Source organism: Phalacrocorax carbo, chromosome 5 (assembly GCF_963921805.1).
Source record: "Phalacrocorax carbo chromosome 5, bPhaCar2.1, whole genome shotgun sequence".
In the NCBI taxonomy this organism is placed as follows: domain Eukaryota; kingdom Metazoa; phylum Chordata; class Aves; order Suliformes; family Phalacrocoracidae; genus Phalacrocorax; species Phalacrocorax carbo.
Window position 1 is genome coordinate 21,702,572 of NC_087517.1, and position 26,214 is coordinate 21,728,785.

Sequence of the window (26,214 nt, forward strand, 5' to 3'; positions counted from 1 at the left end):
CTAGGACATGATCCAGGAAAGGAACACATTCACCGAGCCGAATTACTTTCTTTTATGCCACCAATCTGATTTCCCTCAACTTTAATGCTCAGTTTCAGAAGGCTGTTCCTTCCTTAAATTCAAATGCTAGATAAACATATAGCATAGGAAGCATTAATCCATATGAATCCATCAAGACCTAAATACAGAGAAGATACAGAGAAAATCTGTTTCAAGTATTCCTGTCAGATAACCATATTTTCCTAGATAATGCAGTTATTATATTTGCATTGCAAGAAATCCTCTTCCTGCAAGATTAGCACATTTCTACTTAGTGATGTTATAATTTTATCTTTTTTCGGAAACTAAAATACAATTTAACATATTGCTTTTTTCTGCTTCATTTTTGGAGGGGAGAGAGGAGAGGGAGGGTAGTTCACCTCAGCACATGGTGCTGATGGCAGTTAAAGCTTAATTTTTTGGGGACCATTTGTGGATGTGTGTGCATGTGCATGCAAGAACGTTTTCCTTTTTCTTTGTTTTTTTTTTTAAATAAATAATTTCCTCCTCTTCCTTACGTATGATCACTGTTTGGACAACTCCAGATACCAGCTCTGAACTTTCTTCCACATATAAAAGTGTTAACTGTAACATTTCTGTGATGCAGAATTAGAAAATATAATATTACAGACTTTCACCAATACAGTAAATTCAAAAGGTGTGTTGTAACAAAAAGAAGGGGAAATGAAAAAAACACACTGTAATGATAGATGTGAGACAGAATCCTTCCTCGGCTTCATTTCAACTTTCTGTTCTCACAACTACCAAATAGGGTATTTACAGAAAAGCATATTGTTAACATAAGGTGGAAACATCTTACTTTGGATTTGTTAAACTGCTTGTGTTTTGGACAATTAATGTGCCTTGAGATTTATTTCCTCTTTTAACACTATTAGTCTTGTGGAAGAGAGGGTCTAATCCCCAAGAATTTTTGAAACCTTCAGTACTGCTGGATTAACAGCTCAAAAGGTGATTGTCCTGCTGTTTTCTGGTGAGAGTCAATGACTTGTGTCTTCACTGAGTCTTCCACTCCCGATGGCTATCTCCTGTTGCATTTACATGAGGAAGCCTTACGCAGATTTCTTGCCTCTAAGGGGTAGTTCAAGCAAGCTGTTAAACACTACATGATCCCATGTTGTTCTTTTTCATTATACCCTGTGCACTTGCACATGGAAGGCTGAACAAAACCAGCATTTGTACTTGTTTGGGGCTAATTATCCTTTTCTGGAAACTCTGTGAACATTACAACAGGTAAGATTTTCTGTTCATATGCTATAAGTTCTTTCTAAATAGGGGACAGCTGGAGAGTTTACAGAACAGTTTGCCAAAAAAGATCCTGTAAAATGTTGCCTCACTGTGAAACAATTTAATTAGACTGGTACTGGTATAGCAAATTTGTTCAATGTTTAGCCAGATAAAGGCATAGGACAGGAAGATAAAGAAAAGATAGATTCAAACTATCAGCGGCACGCTGCCTGTTACCTAAACCGACAGGTAAATGTCAGCAGTAAGAGAAAGAGTTAAAGTTGCTTGCTACTATCTGAAAACAGTAACCAGTATGTCTGGCAATGAAGTCAGAAAAAGCTAAGCAGACCACCATTTTTTTCAGGGAGATGGCAGGGCAGGGGGAGGAGCAGGCTTACAATACAGGTGGTCAAACACTGTAAACAGATTGCCAAGTAAGGTGGCAGGATCTCCACTCAGAACTGGGTATCACCCTGAACAACCTAATCTAACCTTGAGGTTAGACCTAATTTCTAAACTGACCCTGCCTTCAGCAAGGGGCTAGACCAGAAAACCTCCAAAGGTGCCGTCCAATCTAAATTATTCTATGATCTGCCACTATAGGGTCATAAGATGTAGGCATTCCAAGCAAGAGGTGAAGATGGCTACATTAAAGCACTGAAATCACTGAAAAAAGGAATAGTCCATACCTATCCATATGGCGATACAATATGCTTTACTAAGAAGAATTTATCTTAAACACAATTCAAGCTCAACCTGTCACAATACAAGCTTGTGCAAAGATATGAATATTCTAAATACTTCTTAAATGGTAATACATTTATTAATTTATTTTTTATGTTCTTTCATTTTCACAAATGACAACTCCAATGGACAAACTGAAATGCAAATTTAAGTATCACAAGGTTCTGGAAACATACTGTCTTGGAATCCTAACAGGAATCAAGTCTAAAGCATGGCTTTACCAATTCTATGCAAAGAAGACAAAATCCATCTGGATTGATTGCTGCTGATTTCCCATTATAAAATAGTCCTAATTTTTCATTTAACATTTGAGTTACAATTAGAAAAAAAATCTGAAATCCATGCTATCCATAAAGAAAGCGAATATAAAAAAATACTATATTCAGCCTTATTCAAAGACAGTCATAACTTTTTTTCCTTTGCCTTGTTGAGGGTATCTTGTTCTGCCTAATTTATTTTTAAGGAAAGGGGAGAACTTCTTATACTTACTAAGTTTCTTAGAGATCAATACATCTGTTCTGGAAATACATGTTAACTTTATACCTTGTAAAAGTATATATTGGATGTTCACAGCAGAAGGAATGGAGAGGACATGAAAGGAGAAAGCTAAAACTTGCATTTTCCAGAGAAAACATGTTACACCTCATTTCACTGAGTTAGCCCATTTGCTCAGAATGGGGTCTGTGCACCCCCGCCCCATAACTGATGCTAGAAAGAGAAGTGCAGTTAAATGAGGAAGACAGATAACAAACACTACTTGTGCCTTTCCCTCCAAAAAAGTTTTTTAAAAAGAGCATTAGGTAGGTTTCAATTCTATTGGCAGGGGACAAAATTTCTGTCCTAGATTCCAGATTCCATCTGATTAATAAACCCCTGTCCATTTGTTGAATTTCCACTCAAATATCTATGCAAAGAGAAAGAAGTCCTTTATAAGTACATATCATGCAATGTCACTAATTTCATTAATTTCTTTAGAGTGCAATTTCAACACTACTTTTTATTGTGATTTTTGAAAAAACATTAATTCTGTCACCTAAAACCTGGCTCCTTTTTCTGATATAGGAATTTCTGTTACAAGAATTCAAAATTCAAAGAGGTAACAAGAGTCATCCTCAATGACTCGAGACAGAGCCAAACAAAACCAAAATAATTTCAGCTTCCAAAAAAGAATCTTTAGGAAGTCACGTGTCAATGAAAAGTGGAAGAGTTGCACTGAACTTAGCCTTGCAGCCTAGTACACAGTGAGTTCCATAACAGTCTAAATTAGGATTGTGAATGAATGATTCACACCTTCTTATATTGATCCATAGGCCATCACTTTTCATTTTCCTCAGTCCTTATCTTTACTCCAACTGCTGCCTCCTTGCCCCTACCCCTCTTCTTTTGCTGTCTTCTTGTTTTCTTGATACCATTCTCCCCTGCTGTTCTTTGCCAGTGACTCATTAAGCCCAGAATCAACTGTCCGACCCCAACTCCATGTGCTCACTTAAATTTCCTTTCCTTTCTATGTCTGCTTTCTCTTTGTTTTCTGTCACCAAATCCAGAAGACTGAAATCCAATCAGCTGATAGTCCTCACTCCTGGTGGGGACCCAGCACAGTAAAACACAGACAGAACAAATGGAGTCAATGATAGCATGAATATAAAGGTAAACTCAATTACTCACTGAATAATTACAATGGAATCTTATTCACTGGTATGTCATTTTCTATTCTTTTAAACCTAATTTATATTCTTCACTGTGTGTATATATATATGTATGTATCAGATTGCAGTTACATAAAAGGACCTGCCTAAAAAACAGAAATAGGCTACTTAGGAAGTATAGTACCTACATCAACAATCAGGAAGTCCAGCCAGCACCAAGCATTAGTGAAATAAGTTTGAAAACCATAGGCCACCCATTTTAGCACCATTTCCAGAATAAAGATGTAAGTGAAGATTTTATCAGCATATTCCAGTATGGTTTTTATAGTCTTCCGCTGTTCAATATATATATCTTCAAAAGCCTGTTAAGAATGGGTCGCATATAAGTTAGATATTCATAGGTCTTTGAAAACTACAAATTAAGTCAAAAGAACTTAATTAAAAATGGCAAAGTAAAACCACTTTCAACTTCAGATATTTACCTTGAAAAGCCAGCATGAGCAGAGATTACAACTGCATTCTTTCCAAGTTTTAGATTTTATCATTGCCTGATAATGGAATTACAATATAATGACTGAAGTTGCCAAAAAGATTTTTAGAAATTTCAATAGTCAATACAGAATTACAGTCTGTCACCCTGAAAAGCCCAGTCAGGCTCAGTCAGAAGGCAGTCTCCTGATTATAATAAATTCAACTAATAAAAGAGAATAACAAGCTACAGTGACCAAATGTTATGCTGCTGATGATCTTTGCTGAATTCCAATACTGGGTGTTAGTGGCAAGTCTTTGGTAGCAGGAGGCTGCAGGGGTGGTCATTGTGAAAAGAGGCCAGGGGCATTTACTTCCAAGCTCTCTTTCAAGCCAACTTTGTATTTTTTTCTTAATGAACGCAGATGTGTTACGTTACCATCTTTGATAAAACATTTTTATTGGTACAGTTCCTATGTGTGCAAGCTCTACTTACCAGAGCACCACTGCTGAGAAGAATCATGAAGACAATGAATGTTTCAAACCAGTTGTGTTCTACTATCTTGTAGCAGGTTTTTCGAAGGTTCCACCAGATTCTTCCTTTTGTGCTTTCCATACTGCCTTTACAGCATTTAAACTTCCGTATACAGCCTAATAATACAAACAATTACAAATTGTTATACGATAGAATTTTCATTATCCTGAAAAGGTAAAATCACTCTTAACTAGCTCCTGTTTCATGAGGTAGTCAACACTGCATGCTACTTGAAGCATCCTACCTTCTCTATTAGATACTTTGGATGTAAGCAAACTTGCATGTACGTAAATTTTTTACTACCCTAATGCTACATCAAGTTTAGAATCAGAGTCAAGTAATTGAGATAATTTTCATTTATAAACACATTTAAAAAAATATTTTTCATTTATATACAGATAATCAAAGAACATATGAGAATTGTCAGGGAGCAGAAAAAAAGAGCATAAATACATAGCAACTTACACATGAACTAGTTCAACAGTACAGCAGCTTCTTTTTCAAGTACGTTTGTCTCTCAGCTAAGGTTCAAATAAATCACACAGATGTAAACACCATTTATTTGATTATACTGAGGAATGACCTCTGCTTCTGGGCTGACTAAGGATACCTCTTTCATGACATAAACAACCAATTTAACTGGAGATTGTGAGGGCTTTTTCACGTCGTACAGATTTTTGGCAACCATCCACAGAATTTTGCCTCACCTTGGAGAGCTCCCTACTCTATCATGGGCCCTCAAGGCAGTTTTTAACAAACCTCAGTATCCGCCTGGCTAATAGTAGTCTCCTTATTTCTTTAAAAATTAATAATCACAAAGAAACATAACCAAGTTTAAACAATTTTAATGGGTCCCAAAGGCAGTATTCTAGTTTTCCTGTGTCATTATGTTCATATGTTATAAGTAAGTTACATTATATTTCATCAGCTCAGATAAAACAGCTACCACTGTGAAGAGTATGATTTACCTTACCTTCACTACTTGAAATGCCTACATTAAGGCATAAATAATCTTATGCCCAAGGATTGATAGACATCACATGCATAAGACAATGTCAAATTATTTGAGAAGTGTACTTTTTTTTTTTAATCAAAAGCTTGATATATTGAAGATATCCCCACATTGCAAAACAATTTTGCTTTTTTAAAGATGAGTAAAATAGTATTTCAAGGGACAAGAGTCCCAGCCTATGTCAAAGGTGTCTTCATAACAGGAAATCAAAAAGCACAGGCAGGATAGCAGGTTTAATCCTGAAACATATTTTGTTTTGAATGATTTCAATCATGACTTGAAAGGAAAGTAAAATCTGTAATATCACAAAAATGGGGAATACATTCCTATACAGTAAATTTCAGCAGCCCCCTAAAGGATATAGCTATACAGAACTAAAACAAATGGAAAATCCTAAGGACATGCAAGTATTCTGTTCAGACTTCTTTACTTGATTAAAACCATAGGATCTCATTCACCTGTTGCATACTACATTATATTTACGCATCCCCTCCCCCTATTAATGGTGCAACATCAAGATAATAACTCTATTATTTGAGTCAAACTTTCCAAGATCTGAATCATCCACTGGGTTGCTTTCTAGAGCCACCCATGAAGGAACTATGGGTAATCACATGATTCTGGTTTAAATTCTCAATGAAGTGAACCTGCTGTAGGGTTTGGTCTTGCAGATTTCACTATGGAGAAAGGCATTTAAATCAGTGGGATTACTGAGTGCTGAGAATCAGTTTACAGAATGGTGCCCAGTGTTCATTTACAAATTTTATAAATGATCACATACACACATATTTAACTTTGCATTACACAAAGGGCTCCATAGACAACACAGTACAACTATCTACAACAAGCAAAATTAATCATATCATAAGACTTGACAAACTAGGATCCGGGACTGCTGTAGCTAACAGCTTCCCTGAACTGCCAACGCCTGTTGCAAACAACCAAAGTATAATTGCTAACCCCAAATTTCATTTCCATACCTTATGTAACACATACCTTCTGTAAAACATGCCTGTAGCTCTGATGCTTTTTCTGGTTCAGTTTCAGCTTTTTCTTCTGCAAAGAGAGCTAAATTAACTGTACTTCCTTCAGATGAGCTGGAAAAATTTAGCTTCTGAAAATAAAATTTGATAACAGTTATACTTCACTCATGTTTAACTTTAACTGTAATTAACTTTAAGCATGCAACACTCTGTGCAAGTAATAATAACAATATTCATCACCAGAAATACACACAAACATCCACATATAGCGGCCAATGCTGTTGAAATGTGCATAAATCATCAACTTCCTACCTAGAGATTGCAAGGCCTATCATGTAATCTTTCATGGAATTTCACAGTTTCTGGTCTGAATATGATACAGTGATATCATTCATTGAAGTTAACTGCTACCAAGTAGATTTTATGATATATATTCTATTTATTTTGTTTTCTACTGTTATTTTCTTACTATAATTTATCTTGCTACATTTTAAACCAATACCAGGTATACTGTATACTTTAACGTTATGTACGTTGGTAGCTACTTTCATTAGAGCAGTCTTCTTAACCTCAAGACAGTAAATCCTGACAGCAAAAAACTTTAAATTGTGAGCTGTCAGGGTAAACTGTCCAAGGGAGAAAATGTAGCAGATACTTAAGGACTGATTTTAATTCACTGCCCATTATTCATAATATAAAGGAAATAAATTATCAGTTATTTTTCACTGGCATCTTGAACATCAATATGATGCAAGCTAATCACTTCTGGCATATATGACAATTTATAACAAAATTTGGTTACCTTTGACCACAGATAATTTAGGGTTTTTTTGTTTTAAGATCATTCTTATGATCTAGATTGGAAAATGCTAAAGCAAAATCAGGATTAATATGAAACCTTGTTTCAGATGTGAATTTGAACATTACCCTCAACACATTCATAGAACAAATTAATTCTGCCCTATCTTAAGCAGTATTTATCACTACCACACGAACACCTTTTGTTTTTTCATATCTACTGATAAGTTTCAAAAAGGAAAAAGTATGATAAATACATTTCAACTGGCATTAATTTGCTTTTTTTTTGCCAATGCACATATGTGTCACATTGTGCATTCTGAAACTACCTGTTACTCTGGTACACATACCTGTACAGTAAACACCCAGAAAGAAAGGATTTTTGGGTTTTTTTTTTTGTTTTAATAATTAAAATTATATAAATCATATTAGTATGAAAAAATTACTAATAAAAGACTAAGCCTTAATATTTTTTTTTTACTTTTTTATTTTGTGATCTGTGTGTATATTGCAAAAATCCATAGTCTGGAGATTTCAAAGGAAGATGTGGTGTCACGTACACTTAATCTGCGTATGAGTACCAAACTAAGCCAAAGTAGTTTTGGTCACAGCACTCTTACATTTTACAATGTTATTACCAAGAAGTATATAACATCAGTAATGAATTCACACAACCAAATGTCCATGGGGAATGATGTAAGCACACTTTGTAAAACAGCCTTGGTTTTGTAGAATTAACACCATTTTCATTAATTTAGCTAGACTTGAATGATTAAGAGTGATTTAAGATATAAAAGCAGACAAGTTACAGGCACTATCCAATCATGCTATATTTACACCTCAATTCTGAAATGTGAATGGACAAAATTATTTTAGGTATTAAAGTTTGGGGTTTTTTTGTTTGTTTGTTTGCTTGTTTTTTATTTTTTGCTATTTTTGTGAAAGACAACAGAGACATTTTAATACGAAAAAGCAACCCAGTGTTCTGCATTAACTTTTATTAAAGATGATTCAGTAATATTGTTACTTTAGAAGCTGATTATCTGGAATAGAGCCCTCAAATTATTCATATTTAATGTAAGCAGCTCTTTTCATTTTTAGCAGCATTAATTTTAAAATATCAATAGTCACAGCAAGCATCTTTTCCTATTGCTAATTCTACTGAACCTGAGGATAGCACTATATACCTCCATCATTTTTTTTTAATATGCTGCTTTCATCATTCCATGACAGCATATAGATTGCAAAATGTTGCAGCAGTGGTGGGTAAACTGAAATAATTAATTAAATTATAAATCAAATCACTAATATAAAAATGTATATTTTTTAAGACTAAGGGAGTTTTGTGTCATATTGCTAATAAAAATTAAAACCAACGTGAAGTACTGTGGGTCATTTGAACTGTAAGCTACTTAGTACACCACTTGAGCAGATGACATGAATTCAACTGAAAGAATACAGATTTTTATGAATTGACAACATTAAAAGATTAACAACTCTGAACAGAAAAGAAACTGAAATTAATCAATGTGTTTAGAACATGAAGTTATATATCTCATCTAATATACGTAGAAGAAACATAGATGAGAAAATTTTTTTATTTTTAGTTAAGAAAGGTGATTTTCTTGGCTCTAGAAAACAAATTAGAGGCTCAATGAACTATTCTGATATAAATGACAGGTGGTCTGATTCCTTCTTTCTTCTAAGGACAGCGTAGGATACAATTCTGTGCTTGAAGAGTTACAGATTTAATGAACCATCCATTCTCTTTTTCATGTGGGGTGCTTGTATTTTTCATTAAGAAGGTATCAAGCAACAAAAAAAAGCCCCAGACAGTAAAAAGAAATATGCATAGAAGAGTTTCCTGTTCTAATTAAAAATCAGCTAGTTTCTTACTACGAACAAAGTTTGCAGGGATCTAACTAATTTTGTGAAACAGTCCAGAAGCGCGACTTTTAGGAAAGACAGACATGTTCACCCTTCACCTTCCAGGGCACTTAGCTGCTGTTCAAAGTTTACCAAACTCAGCTAAGATGACCTCGTTGTATATACACTAAGCACTGGATTGAATGGGTCAACTCACGTACTCAAAAGTTGATTAGCTGCCTTCATGTTTGCAAATCAACAGCTAAAAAATTTTTGTTAGAGAAAACTCCCTCAATATATTACTTCTTTCTTTTCATTGGCAGTTAAAAACTACTCAGATTTTGAATACCTTCATTTTTTCAATAGAAATATCTACTGTACTGTTACAAGGTCGAAATTTGGAGCTCATGATCTTTCTTTTTGCCTGAAGGAGTCAAGGTATGATGGCACAAATACTTGTAAGAAAACTATTAATGCTACAAATTGTCCCACTGAAGCCACTTAGGATTGCTTGAGGTACTTAGTAAACAGTCAATCTTCAGTAAGCATAATCTTAAAAATAATAAATGAAAGTGCAAAATCTGCACAAAATTCCAGATAATGACTTTAAAGAAAACTCAGTAATAAGAGCTAATAATAAGTAGGTAACTGATTATTCACGTGGTGCAACCTATGGTGCATTCAACTTACTAGTCATTCACATTTTGATATTCAAATAGTAAAGGAAAATCTGATATGTTTCCCAACCTCCAAAGCAAAGAACAAACGTACCAGCAATACAGCTGTTAACATGAGAAATAAAAGGGTAACGTTGTCTTGGGTAATTAAAACAAAGCAAAACAAACAAACAAGCAAAAATCCCCACAAGACCACCGTGCTGCATATTCTCATCTCATTTACTACGGATCTCTCTCTTTCCTACTCTTTTCAATTTAAGTAGACTGAGCATCTTTTTGCTGGGGAAGGAGGTAAAGAAGTGGAGTAAAGAGCGTATGTTCAGGAACCTCTTAGAAAAGAGTCCAAAAATATTACCATGTAGAAATGCAAGAGAAAACCTTAGCACACCTGTATTATGCAGCTTATATTCCATCAATCGAATATTTTCCTGCTTAATCAGAGCTATTTTCAGCAGGAAATACTTCTTCAATAAAAACAATCTCAATCTATTTAGTCTCAGCTGTTAAATAAACAACAAAAAGGACATAAAGCACGTTTTTTGTAATCATCATCTTTACTACATCAGCTTGACATATCACTAAGTATGATACTCTTCAGTGTAAGCACAGCTAGTAAACTCACTTTTTATTTGGATCTTTTTATCTTTTTCTGAAAGAACAGAAGCAAGTCCATAAATGAGGCTTGCAAATTATTTATCTTTTAAAGAAACCAAAAGTATTGTCCACAGAAAATACTTAGTTTTATTCACCAAACTAAAACTGAAATCTACCTCTCCTACTCTACATAACTTAGAAAAAAAATTGTCATGCATATTATATTAAAAAAAAAAGAAAAAAGTATCACGCTATTATGCGAGGAAGGTTACAGTAAGACAATGGGACATCCAAATGAAACAGATTCAAATATTTTTCAGTGAAATGATTACAAGCCTCAGGTTTACTATTTTGCACACCGTTCTATGCCTGTCCAGATTCATGACAGCAAAATCTTGAAGCAGGAGCAGTGTCACATAAACAATATCCATCAAATCAGAATCATGCCCCCATACTTAGCACCAGTAGGATGGGATACTACCGCGTTCTATCCTCCCTGACTTAAGTGTCTTTTCTAAAATGGTTTGGGAAAATCCTTAGAAAGATATTTTTTCATTCCTTCTTTCTGAGTAGCTTACAGGCCTCCTGGGCATAAAAGTGAGACCTGAAATATTTCCAATATATAATACAGTGCAAAAGAATACATGAAAGATAATGCAGAATTCCACAACAAAACCACGTGAACAAAATTTGTATTTGGAAAAGGAATACCTCAATGACCCCTAAATGGCAAGGAGTGGAACTGCCCAACTATTCAGAAGAGATCATGAGGAATAAGCAACACACAGCTTGGTACAGTTACGGTTTGTTTTACAGTTCTGGAGTTCCTGACTTTAGAGGTTTGGGATGGTACTAGTTCCCATTTTGCCTTTTTAACAATTGTCTTAATTTCAGGCTTACCTGGGATTTTCCTATTTTTTATTTTTCTTTCTTCCTTGAACTTATTTATATCATTCTAAAATGATAAACCCAGATTTAGACACCTACATAGAATCCTACATAGAATTTTTGCTTGAAATTATGTTTTATGTCTGTCTTTGTAAATATAAATCAACTGGATTAAGTTCACAAAGAAACAATTATTGATGATGAAGAGGAAAATTTATATAAATTATTCCCTAATTTCCAATTTAGACATACACAAACTTCATGAGTAAAATATAAATAATTACATCCATATTCAAAAGGACTCTGCATATGTATATTAAAAAAAAAAGATATTGATTGTTCCCAGGAGTGTAACTTTCATCCTATATCTTAGCTTTTCTTATATGAGAAAACTGGAATGTAAATTATAAAAACATTGTGAACAAACATGAAACAATTTATATCAAAAGATATAAACATTTTAGCATACAAGTAATTGTATGTATGTAATATTACAAAGGCATTGGTCAAATGAACATGATCAGAAAAGGTTCATAATTGCATGACAGCTAAAAACACGGTTCAACAGATGAACAGAAAAAGTCAAGTGACAGTTACCTTTCCATTTTCATAAAATCATAGGCTGTTAACCTCTTTTAAACTTGAATGGTCTTGATGCTTAATAATTCAGTTAATAATAAAAACCTACAAAGCATGCAGGTTATGCCACGGAAGAAGTACAGAAAATACCAAAGATGTAACAAGGAGAGAGGAACATGTTGGGGTTGCCCTCCACCATGCTGTGACATGAGTCATGGGACTCAGCTTACAGAGCTGCTGTGCATGTTTCCACTACATTGCAATGGATGGGGAAAAATATACTGTAGCTGAGTAGCATGCAGGCCAATCAATCTCAAAAGTGATCGTATATGTATGATTTGTTTAGGTAACCTGTGTAAACGTGCTGACATGTTGCTCTGCCTGGTTAAAAAGCACCAGATCTGCATTCTTGACTGATCCAGCTTGATTTTACTCCTGTGAGAAGTAAGAATGGTACGCAATGAAGTTAAAACATGGTACCCTTTAGGCTGTTTGAGTTCTGGAAACAGCAGAAGTATGGATTCCTACTTATTTAAAAACATGTTTTCTACATATGTCACACATTCGCAAAGCATACCGCATATAGCTGTTGATTAGAGCTTTAAGTATATCCAAAGACATAAACATAAAGAAGTAAAATTAGCAAAATATCTGAAGCTCAATGATGTATATTGGACTGAACTTAAAATTAAAGAAAATAAACCACACACAAACAAACAAAAAAAACCCCAACCCCCCTCCAAGAAGACAGATACACACATACTATGTATATTACAGCTTTAAGCATCGTTTAAATGGTAGTAATTAGACCTTTAAAATAACAGAAATATGTTCTCCCTTGCATTTCATTTTCAAGGTTATTCTTGGTCTTCACTAGATGCTAGGATACACTTTCAGACAGAAGCCACAGGCAAAATAAAACAAACACACACAAAAAATCAATCATACCAGGTCAAACATGAAAACTTCTGGGTAAGCAATTTTTCCCAGCATTGTTAGCTTTTTTAACTGCATGACTTAAAAAAGAAAAGTTTCAAATAGTTTAAGGTGCATTACAAATTATAACAGATATATAGCAATGTAAAAATGAAAACTCATGCCTAGCAATAGACCTGTAATGTCTTCAAGTACCTCACATCTATCTTTTACTAGTCTTCTCGTACAAATCTAATCTCACTTCACACTAATGACTCTTAAAGGCTTATCAAATAATGTAGCTATCTAACAACTCCGATATACAATGCTCCCATTTAAAGGGAGTCTGAAAGAAAGCTGAAATAATCTACAAAAGGAAAGACAATTTCCTTACTGACTATGAACTAGTGTACATGCAATGTTTTTTTGTTTTTAATTTATTTATCTCCTGTGGTTACCTTTCAACTATGCCAAACCTTAGCCACGTTTCCAAATTTGAGTGGGTTAAAATTAATACTAGATAATAGTATCTTATAAACAGGTAATGCTGGTGTTGAATCCTGAATATCAGAGGTGAGAAGGCATAGATTTTGTTACCCAATTCTTAAATATAAAATAGCAAAGAACTAGGTGTCTTAAATTGCTGGGTAACTTCCAGGTAAGGGTTAGATTTAACAAAGTTATCAGAGCAAGAGTACATTACCTTGGTTCATCAGATATACCTTCCACAGAGCCAAGTTTTATTAAAACACACTAAGAAGGACAGTATCCTTTATTCAGATTAATAATACGTAGAAGATGTAGCAGCTGTTCAGCAGACATTATAGCTTCCTTACAAAGTGCTGTTAATACTTTAAAACAAGTTATGAATATTGTTTGCTTTGCTTTTAAGATGCCTCTTAGTAAACTAAGGTCTTCTCTACAAGAGGTCAACATAATATATTGAGTAACAGAACCTCCAAAAAGTAGATGGAAAAAAATCAAGTGTCAGGAAATGAGCTGGTGAAATAACAAATTCGTGTAATACTACTGAACACTGCACTTTACAATAAAAGAAACACCTAAAGATTTTCCTTATTACACCTTTCAAATTTAAGTTTAACTTAACTACACTTTCCTAGAACAAACTTATTTTCTAAAATTTGGAAAGAACATGGACAAATTCATTGCCAGTTCAAAACAAAAGATCAAAAAACCCAAAAAAGCCTACAACCAATCAAATACTACTACTACTACTACTACTACTACTACTACTACTACTATCATCAACCAAAGAAACAACAAAAAAAAAACAAACCAACAAACAAATGCAAAACACCAAAAGAAAACAAAACAATCCAGACAAAGCAATCCAGGCTGGGGTACTGCTGTCTGCACAAGCCGTGACACTCCATTAATGTCCACGTGTCTTCAGGTGCCAGGGGAGTTGATACCAGACATAGTCCACACTGGAGCCACAGCACAGCAATCTGAATTTTCAAAGTGTCTCTCAGGATCCTGCTGAAATTTTGCTTCCCCCCTCAGTCTGCAGCTGCTGACAAATGGCTACTTTTCCTAAAGCTGTCCCAGCTTAAGGGAAGCAGCTGTCTTTGAAATGACTGGTTCAAACTCTCACAAACAAGCAAGAAATTAATATCTTTTCATTCAGTAATTCTATTTTATCCTCATAATTTTTACTTGACATAATCACCTTGTCATACTGACATTGTTCCCTTGACCTTGCCCCCATCATAACTTCAGAACTTGAAAACTGTTGCTATTGCTCTCATTAGCCTGAGTTAGCACATCTGTTAGATTATCTACATAGCTGCTCTATGTAGAATTCAGTGAGCTCTAAAAATCAGATGCAAAGTATATTAATATTCTTTATTACTATTTAATCTTTTTAAAGAGCAGTTTACTTTCATCCTTACTTCATGAAATATTACGATTACATACAAGAATACGTCTTCTGTCTCTGTTTATTCTGTACATATATACTAGTTTTTCTATCCAACTAAAAATTTGGAAAAGCTTGTTTTTCAAAACCCTTTTATAAATGGGTTCATATATGTTTATACAGTTCTGCCTGGACTTCCTACTTTCTTTAGCGCCACTTTCCCACTTCAGTTTATTCACTCTCAGTACAGTCTGACAACCTCAAATAACGATTGCTTCCTATTTCTAAGCAGGAAGAGCCATACTATGAAAGAATACAACTGATAGAATTAATTCATACAAAATATAAAATATTTAGATCTTACCTCCTTGCTTTCCTCCAAATCTGAGTCACTGCTAAACTCTTCTGTATTTGGGTGTTCAAAATCAGATTCTCCAACAGCTATTGGTACTGCAACAGTAAGGCTTGGGTTGTTTATGAATGATGTATAATCACTGCTACCTATAACAGTGGCCATTCCATTCTCATTTTTGTGATAATTCATATCTTTCCGTATTTCAGCAATGGTACAGTTGGAGATGCAATGGTCTCTCTCATCATTCAACTGATCTGCTGCCGTTCTTTGATTTACAACAGCTTGTTTCTTCCAGCAAGACTTTTGGACACATTCACCCGCTTTTTTCTTCACATAATCTATTCCCTTCTGAATTCTTGCAACAGCAATCTGCAAGTTGTTCATTTCATTATCATCCTCTGCTGGAGAAAGGCTGTCTGAACTAAATGAACTCAGCAGCAAGGCCAGAAAAAGGTTCAATACCTTAAAAAAAAAAATACAGCCAAATTTTTTCACTTAATTTTTCATTCACGTGCTTCTTCTATCACCCATTATGAACTTAGGCTTCATGTTTTCCTTTGCTGTATATGATTCCAGAAATTGCACAGTAAATGTAAATGCAATTTAAGCACAACACCTGCCCTATACCCCAGTGCAGGTTTTTTGTGGTTTGGCATTGATGTATGGCTATGAAGTAACTTGTAAATTCTTTCTCTGCTCACGTGTGTTGGTGAGAAATGCATAGTTCTTTGGTATTGACTGAGCAGATCCAAAACGTTTACTTCTCTGTCATAGGGAAGCACTCTGCAACAGAAGACATACTGATCTGTGCAGAAAACAGCTTTCCTAAATGCTGGTCCAAGCTCGTACAAATATTTTGCTGTATGTGACTCAAAAAATGTGAAGCACACCATGTCTCCTAACCCCCAAGGCATCCTCTTATGGCAAGACAAAACCTAGAATAGATGTCAGTTATGCAAGCCCAGAGTTTACCAGGAGCTCAAATGGTACAAGAAAGCCAAAGAAACAGAGTACCAGCTCTTAAAGTCTTCAGATCAGCTCTTCTATGCTGCTTTGAAGACAAGAGGGTAAAACTATGTGTTGGGAACACAGAAAGACAACTGGATAAGAGCCCTGAACATACAGCAGGGATTGTCTACTAATGTATTAAATTCTACTAGAGCTACAGTATAATGTCAGAATACAGTAAATACTGTGGAAAAATTCACAGAGATGGATACTTCATTCCACAAAGTTCTATCTTCTGGTTTAGAAAACTATTTAAGGAGGGCGTTTTGTTTGGTCAACCAATTTCACAGTTCTCTTCATTATAAGACAATAGATTTGTAGAAAATCCTGAAGCAAGTGACTGTGCTATTAGTAGCAACGCATGACTGGTTTAAAGGTAATTACCTTATTCCTGTTCTTAGGCATTTTATTCCTAAAGAATGCCTCCGAGGTGGCTAATTTCAAATCTCTTTTGCTACTGACAGTTGCCTAAAGAAAAGATGTAGAATAATGGAGGAAGACTCAGCAGGCAATGAGAAAAGCAGAGCTAAATGTGGAGCAATGAAGGCCTCAAATACTGGCGAGTACATAAATATAAAACATATTTAAAAAGACAAATTTATACACAGTAATGTACAAACTGGTATGGATCAGATGCTTTCCTCTGAAAGAGAAAAAGAAGGTACAATAGTGACTGCTTTAAAAGTGTATATAAAAAGCACTTAAGAAATAGGAAGCAAAAAGGTGAAGAGGTGAAAGAAAACGTGAAGTATTTGAATCTGTTTTTTCTGCAACACTGCTGCCTTCCAATTCAAGTTTCCTTACTCCATTTTTGTGTAAGAAGTTGGCTTGCAGCAAGCATTCTCAAAATAGCTTAAATTTCAGAGTCTAAGAATGTTAAAGCAGTCTTTTAGACAGGAGAGGGCAGAAAAAAGTAAAAAAAACAACAAACTAGCTATGTGTGATTGGAACTGATGCCTCAATCAGTTGGGGAGAAAAGGCCCTGCTGTGTCCTCTTACGCAAACAGCAAACTCCCATCCCGGGAGCCTAACACTTGTGGTGCCTTTGTTCTTCTCTCTCTAGGTAACCAGTAGTAGTCAAACAAAAACCTAAATACACAATGCTTCTCTCTCACCCATACCCTCTGAATTGCACTCCAGACCCTTGAGGGGTCCCATCCTCCAAGCTGAGGATTCTATATAGGAAACATATATATATACACACACACACATATATATACAAAACTCTACTTCAGAACCCATACCCAAAACAAATTCAAAGTCTTAAAAATCGTATTTAAATAACACATTTAATAATGTTTAAAAACTTAATTACTGGTTCTATTACTATTCTTTCTCTAAACAAATTCTCAAATTATTTTGGCTACGTACCACTAGGTTTCCAATCACCATGACCATCATGAAGACTGTAAGGCACATGGGTTGGCCTGCAACCTCCATGCAATCCCACATTGTTTCTATCCATTCTCCACACAACACTCGGAATACAATCAAGAAAGAGTGGAAAAAATCATGCATGTGCCAGCGTGGAAGTACACAGTTCGTAGAGATCTTGCAGACACATTCCTTGTAGTTTTTCCCAAACAGCTGCATCCCAACCACAGCGAAAATGAACACAATGATGGCCAGCACCAGGGTCAGATTCCCCAGAGCCCCCACTGAGTTGCCAATAATTTTTATCAGCATATTTAGAGTTGGCCAAGATTTTGCCAATTTGAAAACTCGCAACTGAAAAATAAAAATACAGAGACATTATTTGCAGTAGTTACAAAAACGCTACAGAAATAAACAGATTATGAACTAGTGACACTCAGCAATAACAAAAAGAGACTTCAGCATGATTCCAACAACCATAAATTACACAGAAACAGGGATTTCATAAAATCCACACTTTTGAAGCTTAATAAAGTTTAGACTTTATCACTTCATTCTTTTTTTTTTTCTGTAATGTACCTGTATTCTTTTCTACATGAAAGAAAAAGCACACTGAATTTGTTCAGATAGTGAATTCTGAACATGGCATACATCTCAACCATTATGTGCACAAACAAATTTAAAAAAACAATAAAGCTCAATGGGATTCTACTGAAGGAAAAGAAAGGATTCTAAAATCCTCCAATAATGGGGTCCTCCAAAAGAATATTGTCTGCAACAAATTTAAAACAGAGCAGACAGACCCACAGTCTGGAAATAAAAGCCAAACACAAGCCCAAAGTCAAATGTTTCAACTTAAGGGATAGAAGTATAATTCATACTCTTTCTTACCCATAACCCATCCAAAATTTTAAAAAAAAATCAATATTTTTTGGGTTCAGATAAAAGCAAAATGTAAATCCAAAATGGAAAGAGACCACAGTGAAAGAATGCCTCATAGCTCATTTCTCATTTTTAAAATACAAATATATTTCTAATAAAATAAAGCATTCCTTTTTTTGCCTGGGGGGAAAAGAAAAAACAGTATTTCTTAAATTGAAAATTAATTTGGAAATTTCATTTTCATTTGAAGATGAAATTAATTTTATAATTCCTACATTTTAAAAGATTTTGTAATTTCTAGATATGGAAGTAGACAGAAGACTATAAATGTTTTATTTATATTTCTCAATATTCTCTAAATAAATTATACACTTCACTGTGCTTTACCCATCCATGTTAAAACATTACAATAAAATTACAACTCTTTCCCTCGAAAAATTGCTGTTTCTTCTGAATGACAAAATAGCACACACTATTCAGTAATAACATAATTTTGTAAAACATGCTTGCAGAGATACCCTACAACACTTAGCAAAAAATATACGTAATATTACTAAGAAGTGTCTTATTTACATGAGTACAGACAAAATACAAATATAATGCATTAAATAATGCAGAGATATTATTATCACTAATTTATTTACCAATCTGAATGACCGGAGAACGGATAATCCATCCACATTTGACAGAAAAAGCTCCACCAAACTAAGGATAACTATAAAACTATCGAAAATATTCCAGCCAACTTGGAAATAATAAAAAGGATGCATGGCAATTATCTTGAGAACCATTTCTGCTGCAAAAATTCCAGTAAAAACCTGAAGGAAGAATGTTTATTATTACTTTATAGATGAGTCAGAATAATTTGAACCAGCAGATAAACAGCTTAAATAAGAAGTAACAACCCTCTTACAGCAGGATGTCAGTAAGGAAAATTATCACAAGCTGAACCTCACAGAGAAGATAAGTGGCAACATCAGAATGAGCTGTAGCATAACTGCCAACTTTAGTTAAACCCAAGATACATTTAGTAACTAGTGAAGAATAAACTATTCCTAACAAGCCTCCTGTTTGCTCCTCGTATCTGCCACCCATCTAAGTAATTCCTCAGCAAGGTAATAAAAGTTGCTCTTGCCACAATGGACGCTGCTTTAACAAAGGTGTATGGAAAAATATGACTTGGTCATAAATTGAAGAGTGATGGGCTATTAAATGAAATCTTCATGAGAACTCACAGATACAGTAAGCATATCTTCTCTTTCTAGCTGCCAAAAAGGCCAATTATGGTGAAGCTCACGTTTGAAGTAAAACTCCTTTCTGCCTCTTGAATGCCCCCGATGCCTTCTGAAGCAAAAAGGAGTAAATTCATTGTATTTACTGTAGGTGTATGACTGGCAATATCTGCAGAACTGCATAAATTTTCTTTTACTAGAAAGATGAACAAGCTTTAAAAAAACCAGGAGCATTCAACAGTCTTTAAAAGATGCTACACAGTTCAAAAAGTAAGAAATCAACTGCTGAAACTACACCTATATTATAGGGGCATTTTAGGTGACTGAGAGCAAACACAAATTCTTATCAGCACAAAGGTACACTTATACAGCTCAAAATTAGATTAAGATGCTTCATTAGATTTGAAGGGAAAAAATTATTGTTTTCTGGGTAAAAACACAGACATGATCACAAGGCAACCCTCTGCAATAGCTACTGACCCTCACGTATTTGTCTTCCCTGTCTTTCTCAAATACATCCTGAATCTGTTTTAAACAGCATCATGACATGATTATCTTCACAGTGATTTTTGACCCCAGGTTAAGGTGGACTAATACTGAACTATGTCTGTATTGGTTAAAAATACCAGCATGCAATTTAAATGTTGACACATTAACAATTCTGGACTTAAAACTGAACATGTTCTGAACATGTCCTAGAATTTCATATATTCTAATAATTAAACTGTTTTATTATTTTGCTACATCATAATCACTAGAATTATCACCTTCCAAACAGTTATGGATTATTCAAAGCCACATTCTTCACAGAAATACAGAAATAACACAAAAAATAACAGTACAAAATAATAATCCAAAATAACATCCAATTCTTCTTGTATTATCAACGATACAGTAGAAAGGATCGAATTTGGCTCCGACTTTTTTTGTAATACTAAACAAAAACAAGTCAGGTTTCTTTTGGTTTCATGTCATTCAACTTCTGGTTGTTGGAAACTCTATTTGCAGAAATTTTAATATTGAAATCAAACTCTTAAATGGAACATATCTCAAATGGTATTTTTAGACTATTTTTAGTACAATTAAACCTTTAACATTTATTTTAACAGGATGATAATAATAATAATAAAAGTAGTAATTCTATTTCAAAGAGAAACCAGATTCCAACTGTATTAAATTATATAGTTTGATGGACTTACCTGATTTCCTACTTTAAGTACATTACTGAAATGGGTAGTCATTGGATAATGTTCCATGGCCATAAACAGTGTGTTTAAAATTATGCACACAGTGATAGCCAGATCAATAAGTGGATCCATTACAATAAATTCAACTACATTCTTTACTTTTAACCAGGGCTCCCAACAATCCCAAATTAAGAAAGTGTGAGCAAACTTATACCAGCAAGGTGGACATTTTTGCCTGGATTCTTCAAGTTCTGGGAAAAAAAGAAATGTATAGTAAACAAGTTTTGGAGAAAGTGAAGATAAAAATTTTTTTATCTGCTTTTTCAGGTTTTCATCTTTATCCCTGGAACCATTAAGGATATTTGGAGGAATCTCCTCAGATTTCCAGGAACTTAACTTATTGCTGCTGACTGAAAAGGTTTTAGAAGAAAAACCTCAAGAGTTTTGAGCTAATAATTGAAAAAGTTTTTGATTTTTAATATAATACGATCTTATTTTAAAAAACAAACAAACAAAAACCAACAAAAAACACACACCAAACCACACCACTTATGCTTACATTTAGGGAAAGTTTTCACAGTAAAATTTCCAACTTCACAGTCCTCTGAAATGTGTAATTATTTATTTTTGGGAAAAATAAGATTAATTTCACTATGAATAGGTTTTTGAAAACTATTCAAGCTTTTTCAAGAATTTCACTATTAATAATTTCACTGTTCCAAATAATCCTATTACAAATTTCCTTCACCATATTAACTAAGGCCTGGTCTATAATTTTCTGTAACATTTTTACAGTATAGTTGGCGAAAATTTCACGAGGCATTTCTTCCAGTAACTGTATTGCTAAACATGAATAACTGGTATAAAATAGATAATGTGTATGTGTTTTAATTAGAATGTGTTTCTTAGTTTAGCCTGCTTATCAGATTCCTTCATTTCTTTTTTCACTATGTACATGCACTTTTGTTCTGTTATTCAATTTATGTATTTGCAACAGCTACATATTTTTTTGTCCTCGGTATTTGCACTGTGATATATTACTGTCAAGCAAGTCTAAGACTATGTCAAGGAAGTTCACACATCTGCAGTTATAACACACCTTCCATTGTATTTGTTATAATGCCAGCTATACTCATGGCTCTTTGCCTTAAATTGGGATCCTCCAGCAACTCCATTGGTATTTGATATGAACTCGTACGCCTCTTTTTTATTTCTGTTTCTGTAGGAGTGCTCTAACAAAAAAAAAAAAAAAAAAAAGAAAGAGAGGCATAAATTTAATTCAACTTTAGAAATACTGCTAAACAGGTATCAGAAAGACTCTTCAGCTTCAATGAATTCATATTATATAAAGCTTTGTATTTAAGTGCTGTTACATCAATTTTTTTCCATTATACATAAGCCTAGTATTTTTTTAAATGGCTCTTTTAACATTATACTTCTAAATACTGCTAATACTTATTGAATACTAAAAGAAAAATTTGATATTTAGTTTCCAAATTACCATTGTATTATAGTTAACTACTACTGACTCCACAATAGACACACAGAAATTCTGGAGGAGGCCATAGCCAAGGAAACAAGCCAAGACTGTTGCAGCACTGGAATCAGAAAAATTCCCAGCGTTCTCTACCAATATTTCACTTCTAAACTAGTTCAATCACAAGATACTTCTTATAAGTGATTTATGCTAGAAAGTTTTCTGCAATAACAATTTTCTCTAAAATTTTTATAGATCAGTCTTGATCTCTATACTCATTCAAGACTAATTTAAAGGATATCTTTTACATTGAGTATCTATCATCTCTGATTCATTTTATGAATTTCAACTGAAGAAACAAGTCTGACTTAATTGACTCAAAAAATTAATACCTTTTTTTATTTAAAGTATTTTATTAAAAAAATGAAAGCTGTGTTATATCGTTGAACACACCTCAATTATAAAGAAGTTTTGAATGTATGAGCATGGGTAAATTTTTTTCAGTAAATTAAATGCACAAAAATGAAAGCAAAATAAACTACAAGAAGACTGTAACTATAAGGAAGCTGGATGGTGCACTTTCAGATGCTGTGACCTGTGTAAGAATTTTTGATTCAATAAAAAAAGATTTTTAGGAAAAAACTTGTAATGGATCCCTCTGCTTCATTCCTAAAGCAGACTGAGGGAAAAGGTAAAATGACCAGAGGGAGAAATGGATGAATTTGCATGTACTTTTTTTTTTTTAAATTATACCCTGATCCTAGGCAGTGAGAAACTCAGATCACCTCTGAGACCCAGGAGGAAAAACACTTTCAGATTACTAATAGAGAATTAGGAAATACATTTAAAGGGAAACTAAAACCATAAAGAAAGAAACAAATTGAAACAACATAATAATATGCAGAACATTTAGAAAGCTCAGCACCTTATTTTGGGTTCTAAAACAGATTTAGCAGTGGAAGGTTACTAATTTGATTCACTACACAGGTGTATGCATATCCTTGCTCTGCAGTTATATAAAAATGTGTTACTTTGTTCCCTTTATTTTCATGCTTCAGCGTCTCACTTTTGAGTGAATAACCATAAACCCATTTCACTATATTAAGATATGTAAAAGCATTCACAAATTCTCAGCCATTTTCAAAGCATTTTAACTACATTAAAACATTGCCTGTGCAATAAAGAAAGGTTATGAAACCTGGAGTAATTTAAAACTTTCTTACATTGCCATCAGTTGTCGGTTTGTCTACTATCACCTCTGGCAGAAGCTGTCCAGCAGGTGACAACAGACCTGGTGGTCCATCCACTAAGGAAACCACCCCATTGCAATCCACGGTGCTATTCATCTTCCCATTCACTGGAAACAGTGTCAGCCTTTTTGATGATCGACTAGCCTGACTAATGTTACTGCTGCGCCGTTCACTGTATCTGCGCGGGAAAAAGAGGGAACCTCTTCTGCTCCCATTATCCTCAAATGTGCTGTGCTCGTCATCAGCAAAGTCAGTTTCAGATCCTATCCCTTTAAAACTGAAGAGACTTGTTCTGCTGCTACGTCTGGGAGAAAACAGGGAGGCACGAACACTCAGCAAAGACTGCAAAGGAAACATAAACAAAATGACCAGTTGAAGATTTTAAATATACAAAATGCATGTTTATGTACTAAAAAAATAATAATTTATATTCCCCAGGAATCTGTCAGTGTTATTTTTGATACAGGGCCTTAGATAGATTTCAGACACACGCACTAGAGATGAGAGTCATCTGAATAGGTAAATTTACAGTATACCTAAAAAAAAATATTGGAGCAAAAAAAAATGAACATGCATAAGACTATAGTAGTTTCTATCTCTGTATTAAAAAGAAAAATCAAGATTTCTAGAAATTCTAGTGATCTACATAGATCATGCATTAAGTTAAAAGATATCAATACCCTTACTCTTCTACATTGACACATTATACTTAAGTTTTCCTTTTATGAATTAAAAAGGGATTCCTATTTCAAATTAGCTAGGAAAATGCAGTGCTGCTGTGCATGTTAAGACCCAGCAGATCCTAAACAATAAAATGAGAGAGATAAAACACTTGTTTAGGTATGCTTTAGGAAATACCAACATTTTATTATTTAAAATAACAGTTTTTAAAATAATGCAACATTCTTTTTCCTTGGTTGTATTATTTTGCAAAGTTGCAGTGAAGTTGCTGGATATTACAGTTACATCACAAACCACAAAAATGACAACTGCACTAGTCACAGTACCTGGTGGGGTGATGTGAATGGTTTCCCATACACAAGTCTGTTCCCATCAAAAGAAAACCGGAAACCTTTCCTTCTGATACTGCCATCTGATTCAGATTTTGGAAGCTTTTCATCCTTTGTGCCATCCTCTTCTCCAGAGAGCTCCCTCTGCCTTCTTTTCTTCCTTCTATTTCTCCTTTCTTTGGCACTTTTTGAGCTAAGCTTGGATGTTTCTGAAGAACTATCTGAGGGCCCACCAATCCCACTTTCACCGCTGTACTCGGTCATCTCTGCTGCAGCTGCTGCTATTGCCTGCCACAGCAATTATTTAACGTAATGCTTTACAAATCACACCATTTTTTAAAGAAAGATATAGTCCTTGATCCTAAGATTCATATCAAATTGTTTCTAGATGTGTGACAAAAGCCTAGATGGCTTTGTGCAAAACTTCAAATGGAATTATTGAATATGAGTTAAAATAAAAGGGCAGTTAAGGAAGTTGCCATTCAAACAGAGTTCTACTCTGCCTCTATACCATGGAGTCAGCCTGCATTGTGTACAGCATTGTGCCACAAAGTTCATTTGAAAATACTTGAAAATTAATAGAATTATTAATTAGAGTGAATAAAATTGCAAACAAAAGCACTAAACAGAGTCATACTTCAGTTTGTGTTAAGTTAGTAAAGTTATTGTAAGTAACAGCTTCCTTAAGCTGCTCTTAGAAAAAGCTTTGGGGTACTGCTTCCAGTCTGATTCACTGGTGATAACACAAGCAGCAAAAAAAAAAGTCAGAAATTTATGGATAAAAGTATTCTAAACTCTAACCAAGGCTTGACAAGTATTTCACAAGTATTGCAATTATTTATAAACTAATAATTTGGAAGATCATCATGACAGGTTACTAGATACTACCCCTAGATAAGAAATATTTATTTAAAACTATTATTCTTACCTGGGGAGTACTTTTTGTTCTCAGTTCAGAAATTCATTAACACTTTAGACATTATACATTTAAAAAGCAGTAAAAAGCCATAGAGAAAGCAGCCTGAAGTACTCGTGAGATATGTAAAAGAATGGCTTTTTTTAATATGTTAGTTTAATTATTGGTTTTGTTTTGAATTAATAGCATGCAAAGGAATAAACTAAAGCTCAAACTCTTGTTAGAAAATACCTGAGCTTCTTCTTGCTGCTTCTTCAACTGTTCAAGCATCTGCTGCAAGTCTGCCTCCCTCTGTTCAGCTTCAACCATAGTTGCTTGATTTTGTTCTTCATAGGCCATGGCAACCACAGCCAAAATCAAGTTAATCAAATAGAAGGAGCCCAGAAAAATGACCAGAACAAAAAATATCATGTATGTTTTGCCAACAGCTCGTAGAGTCTATAGGAAAAGAGAAATGATCCATCTGGTGAAGATATGCACCAGTTCTGCAGTTCATAAGCATTTACTGAATTTGAAAAGTGCAAAACTATTATTGAGTTGTTCTTCCTTCTGTAGTAAGATCATACAAGCTTTCCAAATTACAAAGTAATCAAAGGGAGCATTCATGTATGTGAAAAGCATGTTTAAGGATCATACTGCTATGAGACAAACCTCT

The 26,214-nt window shown here is 34.3% G+C and overlaps 1 protein-coding gene across 2 annotated transcripts in view; it reads right to left on the bottom strand.

The window, feature by feature from the left end:
• LOC104049402 (sodium channel protein type 2 subunit alpha-like) overlaps positions 1-26,214 on the bottom strand; it is an 84,668-nt gene that overhangs the window by 13,103 nt on the left and 45,351 nt on the right. For both annotated transcript variants that reach the window (XM_064451510.1, XM_064451509.1), the window contains 11 exons: positions 25,791-25,997; positions 24,641-24,931; positions 23,607-23,975; positions 22,006-22,138; positions 20,919-21,157; positions 19,132-19,305; positions 17,603-17,959; positions 15,233-15,685; positions 6,686-6,803; positions 4,639-4,793; positions 3,863-4,036 (listed from right to left, as the gene is read on the bottom strand). In XM_064451510.1, coding sequence (XP_064307580.1) covers positions 3,863-4,036; positions 4,639-4,793; positions 6,686-6,803; positions 15,233-15,685; positions 17,603-17,959; positions 19,132-19,305; positions 20,919-21,157; positions 22,006-22,138; positions 23,607-23,975; positions 24,641-24,931; positions 25,791-25,997 — 2,670 coding nt within the window. The remainder of the gene's footprint in view (positions 1-3,862; positions 4,037-4,638; positions 4,794-6,685; positions 6,804-15,232; positions 15,686-17,602; positions 17,960-19,131; positions 19,306-20,918; positions 21,158-22,005; positions 22,139-23,606; positions 23,976-24,640; positions 24,932-25,790; positions 25,998-26,214) is intronic.